At 39.8% G+C, this 10,899-nt stretch overlaps 1 protein-coding gene across 1 annotated transcript; it reads right to left on the minus strand.

Moving 5' to 3' along the window:
* Nucleotides 1-216: 216 nt before the first annotated feature.
* Nucleotides 217-10,512, minus strand: LOC113619285 (60S ribosomal protein L32-like). Its single transcript, XM_027104051.1, is given in 5 exon segments — nucleotides 217-615; nucleotides 617-687; nucleotides 3,822-3,952; nucleotides 7,473-7,633; nucleotides 10,492-10,512. Coding segments are annotated over 5 exon segments (783 nt in total).
* Between the last annotated feature and the right edge of the window lie 387 nt (nucleotides 10,513-10,899).

Genomic DNA, 10,899 nt, shown 5'->3' on the forward strand with positions numbered 1-10,899 from the left:
AGAAAAGCGACACATGTGTTTCCGATAACGTGCAGGAAAGTTCAAAGGCATTCAAACTGCTTTGTTTCCAAAGCCCACTGATAGGCGCTGTGGCTTCCGACTGCAGCGTTGACAAAACAGCTCTTGACCCCACGTGTGTCTGGCACACTGATGCTGTAAAAGATGGTTGCTGAAGGTTTTTTGGTTTTGTTTTTCCGGCTGAGTTTTATGGTTTTATTAACACAAACAAAATGTGCACACGGGCTGCCTATTCATTTTCTTGCCGCGCAGCCTGGCGTTGGGACCAGTGACTCCGACGGCCTGCTGGGCTGCTCTTTCCACCATGGCCCTGCAGTTCTCGGAGGAGACATTGCAAGCAATCTCAGCACAGTAAGATGTGTCGCACATCGGCAGCACTTCAGGCTTCTTGACCTTGTGGACCAGGAACATGCGGAAGCCGCTGGGCAGCCTGTGTTTTGTTTTCTTGTTACTCCAGTAACCGATGTTGGGCATCAAGATCTGGCCCTTGAATCTCCTATGCGCCCTGCTGTCAATGGCTCTGGGTTTCCACCGGTTCTGCTTACTTTCGGCATATCGGTCTGACTGGTGCCGGATGAACTTCTTGGTCCTTTTTTTTTTGGATCATCTTGGGCCCCAAGAGGGGTCTGAGGGTGGCCACGATGCCGAGTAGGACATGGCTGCCACCTCCTTAGGCAGCGCCCGAGGAAGAGCGTTGCTGAAGTTTCTCTATTCTCTTTAAATAAACTGTCGCAGTTACTTACGGCTGCATAACAAATCACCCTAAAACACAGGGGCTTAAAGCAACCAACAAAACTTACTTTTGCTCATGAATCTGCAACCCCGGCAGTGCTCAGCAGGGATGGCTGTTCTCCACCCGGCTCAGCTCCATCTGATTGGATATGCCTCTTTATCTCCAACACAGGGTCTCTACAGTATGGCCGCTTCAAGGTGGCCAGACTTTTCACAGGTGGACTCTAGGCTTCTCAGGCATCTGTCCCAGGAGAGAGAGCCCGGGGGGGAAGCTGTGTTGCCCTTCCCAGATGGCCTTGCTTCAGGAGTCAGGTAGCCTTACCTCTGCCATGTTCTGTTAATCAAGGGCGGCCATCCCAAGGCCAGCCCAGGTTGAAGGGGAGGGGAAAATAGACTCCACCTCTCGCGTGGGAGTGAAAATGTTTTGCAAAATCACAAGGGATGGAAAATATTGCTCCTGTGATTTTTGATGCAGTCTAGCATATGAACCCACGGGAAGAACGTGTTTCAGAGTCTATAGCGGGCATGAATGTGGTGTCAACCAAGAAGATGTTGGCGGAGCTCATGAAACTACGGATCTTGTCTCTCTTCTTTTCCATTGGCTTCCAGAAAACTCATTGGCAAATGTGTCGCCTTCCTCCAGCCAGATTCCTTGGCAAACTTCATATTCAATAACTTACCTTGTCTTCATTTTATTTTCCTACCACTAGTTTCCCTCTGCTCCAATATTCTTCAATTTTAAAACACCCTGTTGTTGTATATGTGTTTTGCTACGCTGTCTTAAAGTGAGAAATGGATTTTTAAATACTCTAAGAAACCAGGGAACCCACACAATAGGAAATATATCCAGTAAACAAAAAGAGAGTGGCATGGACATATATACACTACCAAACGTAAAATAGATAGCTAGTGGGAAGCAGCCGCATAGCACAGGGAGATCAGCTCGGTGCTTTGTGACCACCTAGAGGCGTGGGATAGGGATGGTGGGAGGGAGGGAGACACAAGAGGGAAGAGATATGGGGACATATGTATACATATAGCTGATTCACTTTGTTATACAGCAGAACCTAACACAATGCTGTAAAGCAATTATACTCCAACAAAGATGTTAAAAAAATAAAAATAAAATTTAAAAAAAAGATACCAAGAGAGTATAAACCTCACTAATAAAGAAGTGCATATTAAAACAAGGCATCATATTTTTACTTATAATTTAATGTGGATCCTAAGCCCAAGGCTTAGTTCGTCACTGGTACTGTGAATTTTCAAAACGATTTTCTTTCCTTTAATCAGGGATAGGGATTGGCATATGAATAATGAGATCAGTGCTTGTATATGTACCTGGGAGAACGGTAAACTTGCGCAGTTGTTCTCACAAAATAATTTGATGATATTTATGAAATGCCATAAACTCTGATCCAGTAAGATTTCTTCTGGGTTCTAGAATAAAGAAATGATCCAAATTCTGGGAAATCTATATTACATATTAGGATATATGCCTTTCCTATATACATTGGCATGTCATCTCAGCTTATCTTTTTTTTTAAAAAAAGCTGTGATCAAATATACATGCATAAAAATTTACCATTTTAACCAATTTTAGGCACACAGTCAGTGGCATTAAGTACGTTCGCATTGTCGAGCAACCATCACCAGGACTTTTTCATCATTCTCAACATAAACTCTGTACCCATTAAACAATAACTCCCCATTCCCCCCCTCCTCAACTCCTGGTAAGCACTATTCTATTTTCTGTCTCTAAATTTGACTAATCTAGGTACTTCACATAAGTGGAACGATGTAATATTTGTCTTTCAGTGTCTGGCTTATTTTACTTAGCATAATATTTCAAGGTTCATTCATATTGTAGCATGCATCAGAATTTCATTCCTTTTTTAAGGCTGAATAATATATATATATATATATATATATATAGCATTTTGTTAATCCATTTGTTCATTATTGGGCATTTTTATTGTTTCTACCTTTTGGCTATTGTGAATAGAGCTAGTGTACAAATATCTGTTTGAGTCCCTGCTTTCAATTCTTTGGGTTATACACCTAGAAGTGAAATTGTTTCTATTTTATATCAATGAAAAATTAGAAGCAAACATCATATACAGCAAATAAGGAAATTGCTAACTAAATTATGGAACATGTCCTTTATATCCTGTCTCCTTTTAACATGAGGACCTTAGGGGCCTCACAGGCCACCTTCCCAGGCCCCTGTTCTCCACGCCTCGCACTGTCTCCATCCACCACAGCATCTGTCCTGCCATGTTGATCGTTTCCCCTGCTAGAGGAAATGATCCTCTGTCAGGATAGGGATTTTGTCTTCCATCTCTGGCCTCAATCCGTCAATAGCTGGAACATAATATGAGCATGATAAGTGTTGATTAGGGAAAACAGAGATTAGCAGGAAATAGCAGAGTCAAAAATCACCTCATAATAAATTTGATACAGCTGTTTGTTGATTGACTGTGAAAACATTATCAAGGACATGAACCTAGACTTGAATTTGGGGACTACAAAGTGAAAATCTTATAAGTGATAGGAAAGTCTTTGGAGGAGTATGACTATACTTGTATGTCACGGCACTAAAGTTGGTCCTTTATTTTAGTGTTTAATATACAGCGAGAGTGTAAGATTCTTGAAAGATCTGGAATCTTTCAGGAGGGCCAGATGAATCTTTCTTACATGGAAGCATTCACACATACACATTACTCTTCCCCTTTTATTCCAATGAACGTGCATACAAATATACACGCCTGCATTTTGAGATAATAAATATGTCCAATATTCTAAAATGCCAGTGCTAATAAAGATTTAATAGCCATAATATATCTAACCCACTCCTAGGTCTGAAGAAATAAATTGGCTTTTAGTAACAGACATCAGTAATCCCAAGTCTTATTCAATCTAGATCTTCCCTCTTTTCATTTACTACTGCATCCTCTTGAGAGTTGAGTGAGACCTTTATTCACTGTCACCTCCTCTGAGAAGTCTTCCCTGATCCACCCCATCCTGGAGCACGTCCATCACTCTCTCCTTCCTTCCATTGCTTTACTTACTCTTCCTGTCCTCGACTGCCACCAGACATGCCACCTGTTTGATCTTTCCCTTGTTTCTTTTCTGTCCCTCATTTAAGAAGGTACATTCCTTGAAGGCAAAAGCTTTTATCCACCCGGCACCTAAGCAACACCTAGAAAATAACAGCAATTCAATAAAAATTTGTGAAACACATAAAGAAACGCTTAATGAAAAAGTCAGGACCTATAGAAGAGATCATAGGCAAAACATTCTCTGACATAAACAGCTGATTCACTTTGCTGTACAGTAGAAACTAACACAATATTGGAAAGCAACTATACTCCAATAAAAATTTAAACAACAGAAATGAGCTATCAAGCCATGAAAAGACATGGAGGAACCTTAAATGCATATTACTAAGGGAAATGAGTCAATCTGAAAAGACTCCCTACTGCATGATTCCATCTGTATGACATCTGAAAAAGGCAAAACTGTGGAGACAGTGAAAGAATCAGTGATTGTCAGGGATGGAGGAGGGGTAGGACAGGTTAACTAGACAGAGCACAGAGGATTTTAGGGCAGTGAAACTCCTCTGCGTTATACTCTAATGGTGGAAACATGTCATTATACATTTGTCCAAACCCATAGAATGTACAACACTAAGAGCTGATTCACTTTGTTATAAAGCAGAAACTAACACTCCATTGTAAAGCAATTATACTCCAATAAAGATGTTAAAAAAAAAAGACTGAACCATAATGTGAACTATGGACTTTTGGTGATTATGATGAGTCAACGTAGGTTCATCAATTGTCACAAATGTACAACTCTGGTGGGGGGTGATGGGGGAGGCTAAGCATGTGTGCGGGCAGGAGAATATGGGAACTCTCTGTACCTTCCTCTTAACCTTGTTGTGAAACTAAAACTGCTCTCAAAAATAGTGTCTTTAAAAAAACAAAACAAAACTCTACACATAACAAATGCTGGAGAGGGTGTGGAGAAAAGGGAACCCTTCTACACTGCTGGTGAGAATGTAAATTGGTACAGCCACTATAGAGAACAGTATGAAGGTTCCTCAGAAAACTAAAAAGAGAATTACCATATTATCCAGCAATCCCACTCCTGGGCATGTATCCAGACAAAAATTAATCCAAAAAGATACATGCACCCCTAGGTTCATAGCAGCACTATTCACAATAGCCAAGACATGGAAACAACCTAAATGTCCATCGACAGATGAATGGATAAAGAAGATGTGGTATATATATATACAATGGAATACTACTCAGCCGTTAAAAAGAATGAAATAATGCCATTTGCAGCAACATGCAACATGCAGAGATTATCATACTAAGTGATCTAAGTCAGAAAGAGAAAGACAAATACCATATAATATCACTTATATGTGGAATCTAAACTATGACACAAATGAACCTACCTATGAAACAGAAATAGACTCATGGGCATATGGAACAAACTTGTAGTTGCCAAGGGGGAGTAGGTTGGGGGAGAGAGAGACGGAGTGGTAGGTGGGGTCAGCAGATGTAAGCTATTAGATAGAGGATGGATAATAAACAAGGTCCTACTGTATAGCACAGAGAAGTGTATTCAGTATCCTGTGATAAGCCATAATGGAAAAGAATATTAAAAAAGAATGTATATATATGTATAACTGAATCACTTTGCTGTACAGCAGAATTTAGCACAACATTGTAAATCAACTATACTTCAAAAAAAAACTAAAATAAAATGAAATTTACCATTTTTTAGAATATTACTCAGCCATAAAAAGGAACGAAATTGGGTCATTTGTAGAGACATGGATGAATCCAGAGACTGTCATACAGAGTGAAGTAAGTCAGAAAGAGAAAAACAAATATCGTACATTAACACATATATGTGGAACCTAGAAAAATGGTACAGATGAACCGGTTTGCAGGGCAGAAATAGAGACACAGATGTAGAGAACAAACATATGGACACCAAGGGGGGAAAGTGGTGGGGTGGGGGTTGTGGTGGGATGAATTGGGAGATTGGGATTGACATGTATACACTAATATGTATAAAATAGATAACTAATAAGAACCTGCCGTATAAAAAATAAATACAATAAAGTTCCAAAAAAATAAATTAAAAAAAGAATTTAAAAAAATAAAAACTTACCATTTTAATAAAAAAAAAACCTCCAGGACCTAAATTATATATACAACACACACACACGCACACACACACACACACACACACACACACACACACACACAATGATTACATGTAAATACACCCAAAATTAACAGTAACATCAAAACTGTAATATCGGTGAAATAGTGACTGAGTCTCTTCTGTATTCTAAATATTCTAATGTAATTGCATTGCTTTTGTTGCAGGCTATCTGCCATGGTAGGGTGCTACCAAGGTGGGAGTTTACTACCAAGAATCCTCATGTTAGCACTTCAGTGAATTCGTAGTTCTCCAGAATCTTCTTCTCAACTTTGCAAGCTCAACTAGTTGATTTTTTTCACAACCTGAAAGTAAGTAGATCGTTCTTCAATGGATGTACTCAAATTAACCTTGACTGCAAAAGACTAGTACATAAATCTAAATGCAAATTATGTCTTTAAAACAAGAAATTTAACTGCCAAAGGGACCTTGAGTTGTACCCTCTTAGTGACCACGGAATCAGATAAACAGTACTTGGATTTAAGTTCTGACGTTTAATGGGATTGATTGCTCAATGTGGGGACTTGTCAGCTGTATCATTTCAAAAAAGCTGTCCCTGTCCCCAGACAGATGAAGTCCACTGGCCAGGAGAACTTCTCTTGGGCGGAGCTGGGATGTAATGACAAATCTCCCTCCGTGACTTTGCGGACTTCCATCACTGATCATCTACCTCCTTTTCTGATTGACATGTTTTTTTCTTATAACATATTAAATAATTTAACTCATAATAGCTTCTGGACATGCTAATAGAGCCAGTTTTGTATTGTACTTACTGCTTCTGGACCTAAGCAATATTTATATCTGCGTCCTGTTTTGCATATATTCTAAAGTCATTATTATGCTTTGATTTTACAGATGACTCTCAGAGACCCAGGACTTTTTTTTTTGCTGCTGCCTGCATTAGAATAATAAAAATAATTTCTAAAGTCAGGATGGTAAATATTCCATATTAGGTAAGGTCCCTTTTTAAGCACGTTTTTTGTTTGTTTGTTTGTTTGTTTGTTTTTTTGCGGTACACGGGCCTACTCACTGTTGTGGCCTCTCCCGTTGCGGAGCACAGGCTCCGGACGCGCAGGCTCAGTGGCCATGGCTCATGGGCCCAGCCACTCCGCGGCATGGGATCTTCCCAGAGCGGGGCATGAACCTGTGTCCCCTGCATCGGCAGGCAGACTCTAAACCACTGCGCCACCAGGGAAGCCCTAACCACGTTTTTAAAAATATACACGCTTTAGAACCTGTAACAGAGTCCCAGTTTGAGTCTAAGGTGTGTCACCTCGAATCTATTCTACTATCCTGACATTCCACAGGGACTAGTGAGACAGGCTCACCAGGAGTCTATTTGAATGATGATCAAGGTTCTTCCCAGGAAAAAACTCATTCTAATAAGAGAGTCAATGGCCCAAGCTTGGAAGAGAGAAGTGAATGAGAGCATAGCAGGTGACTGTCGCTCAGACTGTCCTCCAGCCCACACCCACTGCAGGTTGCACCAAGAAGAGCCAAAATAATTCCTTCTCTGAAGCCTCCATGGGACCTTCAGACTGTGAAACATCAGCCACACTAGAGCTGGTGATGGCGAGGTATTGGTAGCAGGAGATCTGTACACCTTGTCGCCAGGGGTGGTGATCAATTCAATGACCTAGATTTCAAGGGTGCAGAGGTCAGTGCCCTCATTGCCAGAATCACCAAGCAACTAGAACACTGGCAGCTCTGGTGCCTTGGGCGGACACTGGTGACACAGCTGAGTAAGACATCTGTCATACCTGGAGTCATTATTGTAGCTAGACAGGACAGGAGATGACTTTGAAGTTTTTATGACACAGACATTTCCTAGAGATCTCTAGACCATTTTATCAAATTTGAGAGGGCTGAAATTTCTGCAGACCAAGTGAGAACAGATACATAGAAGTACTGCTTTGTAATTATTGTTTCTACCGTCCCAAGGTTTACCAAGGTAGGTGCAGCCTAGGAAATAACATTTACACCTAAAAGTTAAGTTTCAGTTGGATACAATCCTTTCACTTATGGAAGATGATCCATTCTCAGATGACAGAAGACCAGGTAGTCACTGTGATTCCCAGTAAAATCAAGCTACATCCAGCTTAAAAAAAAAATGGTTATAAATTTGAAAAAATTATTTTTAAAATGCCAAAGAGTAACAATGATGTCATAAACACCCATTTCCACCCCTCAAAATTAACATTAATATTTTGTCATATGTGCTCCAGATCTTAATCTTTTAAGAACTAAAGCATCACAGTCAAGGAAACTGTCCCCTACATTCCCTTCTCCACCCACATTCTCATCCCTCACCTTCCACCCTATGAGAAAGTCATGGATGCAACTTTTAAATATACAACAAATAATATAGCACATTGTTTATGAATATAAAAATACATGCACCCCAATGTTCATAGCAGCATTATTTACAATAGCCAAGATATGGAAGCACCCTAAGTGTCCAGCAACAGACAAATGGATAAAGAAGATGTAGTATATATACACAATGGAATACTACTCAGCCATAAAAAAGACTGAAATTTTGCCATTTGCAACAACACAGATGAACTTGGAGGGTATTATGCCTGGTGAAGTAAGTCAGACAGAGACAGACAAATACTGTATGATACCACTTACATGTGGAATCTAAAAATACAACGAACTAGTGAATATAACAAAAAAGAAGCAAACTCACAGATATAGAGAACAAACTAGTAGTTACCAGTGGGGAGAGGGAAGAAGAGGAGAGGGTCAAGATAAGTGTATGGGATTAAGAGGTACAAACCACTATGTATAAAATTAATAAGCTGCAAGGATATATTGTACAGCCCAGGGAGAGCCAATATTTTATAATAATTATAAATGGCATATAATCTTTAAAAATTGTGAATCACTATGTTGTACACCTGAAATTTATATAATGTTGTAAATAAACTATACCTCAATAATAAATAAATAGTAAATTAAAATAAAAAGCAAAAGTATAAAGACAAGGAATAGCTGTATCAAGGCAAATTTTTAATATAAGAGATAGGAAGAGAATGTTTTACTCTTCTTATAAATACTGTAAACATAGAGAACCTGATTACTTTTAAGGAAAAGTAATTAAGGACAGCCAAATACTTTATTGAAAAGTATAACATAGCCATAATCTCACTCTTCCTTTTCAGTTGAGTGTGAGAAAATGATAGGAAAAAGTTGGGAACTGGGAACCAGAGATAAGATAGTGTTTGTTCCTTCCAGCAATTCTTCCTTTTTAGAAACTGAAGGAAGAGGTGACTAGGAGAGACCTACAGTTGATCTCTGAGCAGTGAGTAGCTGCAGGCACCATGATGCCAGCCAAGCCTAAAGGATAAGACCCATCCCTGGGCATGGGTCTTTTGATTCCAAGCTAAGAAATTCAAGGTAAGCTACAAAAAGCATTCTAATTGGGGCCTACATGTGTTTGATTACAAACAATAGGTATACATAAAATTAGTTTTAAAGTTACCCAATTTTTCCCTAATCTTGCCATGGTTTTGCTTGAAAAGTGACTATAGGGCTTCATTTAAGTACAAGAGTCATTAAAAGTATTTAAATGAGGTTTTCCATTGAAAAGCAAAAATAATGTACAAATTGGGGATTATATATCAAGGGTCAGATTCTAATTAAACAAGGAGATTAAAACTATTATTTATCGCTGCTTCTTTCTAAAACCCAACCAATAATAACAATATTAAAGGAATAAGGATTTAGTAACTCCCAAGTTCTCAGAGCACGGGTGGGGCTTGGCAACTGACCTTAGACTGAGGGCAAGAGTGTAAGTCACTGAAAAAGCAAACCACAGGAAATACAAGGGCAGACAAGAGCAGAAGAGAGTTAGCAACAAAGTTCTGGAAGCTGGGAAAGATGTGGACTTGAGGCAACTGAATGAGTCAAAGGGAGAAGGTAGGAAGTACCACAGTGGAGAACATGGGGAAGAAGACAAGAACTCATCTCTTCACACCATAGAATTCTAGAAAGATTCAACATTGGGAGGTGCTGGGAGACAAGGCTGACTGATAAATAACTCCCGTCCCCCAGCTTTTTCTCAGCTGAATATACAACTGGTTAAGACACAGATGCAGGAACCGGGCAGCAGGAGATCAAAATGTCACTTTTAATGTGAAATCCTGGATTGGATCCTGGACCAGAAAAAGACTGGTGGGAAAACTGATGAAATTCAAAAAAGGTCTGTGGGTTAGTTTATTGTAGTGTACTGTGATCTCCTGCTTTCTATCTCTGTCCTGTAGTTACATAAAACATTAACATTAGGGGAAGCTGGACAAAGGGTATCTAGGAACTCTCTGTACTATTTTTTGCAACTTGCCTGTAAGTCTAAAATCTCTCAAAAATCAAACCTTCTTTAAAAGTTAAATGTCTCCTTTATCACAAATAAAGCTCTTCTGAGAAAGCATAGCTTATTCTGCCTGAACTAGATAGATTTGCCAACTCCACCCCTGAATTAGATAGATTTACCCAATCAGAATCACAAGCCATGATGGGACAACTCATGTCTCATCACAGGACAGTGCCACGGGCCCTAAGCTGACCCCCGGCCAAAAACTGTTAAGAACACATGCTCTGTTACAGACAGGCAAATCTTAAGTGTAAGAAGTTAGGATCACGTAAAAGAAAAGTGAGAGGAAAGGGCTGAGCCGCGCCTGCCCAGTTCTTCTCCCAAACTCTCTGATTAAGTCACTCTTGTCACCTAGGGAGGAGTGAAGGCACAAGAAGAAAGAATCCAAGAGTATTATTCTAATACAGTGACCTCAGATGTTTTGGTCTCAAGACCCTTTCATACTATCAAAAAATATTGAAGGGCTTCCCTGGTGGTGCAGTGGTTGAGAGCCCGCCTGCCGATGCAGGGGACACGGGTTCGTGCCC

Source organism: Aethalodelphis obliquidens, unplaced genomic scaffold (assembly GCF_003676395.1).
Source record: "Aethalodelphis obliquidens isolate GAN/ISIS:26980383/991018 unplaced genomic scaffold, ASM367639v1 scaffold6, whole genome shotgun sequence".
Taxonomy (NCBI): Eukaryota; Metazoa; Chordata; class Mammalia; order Artiodactyla; family Delphinidae; genus Aethalodelphis; species Aethalodelphis obliquidens.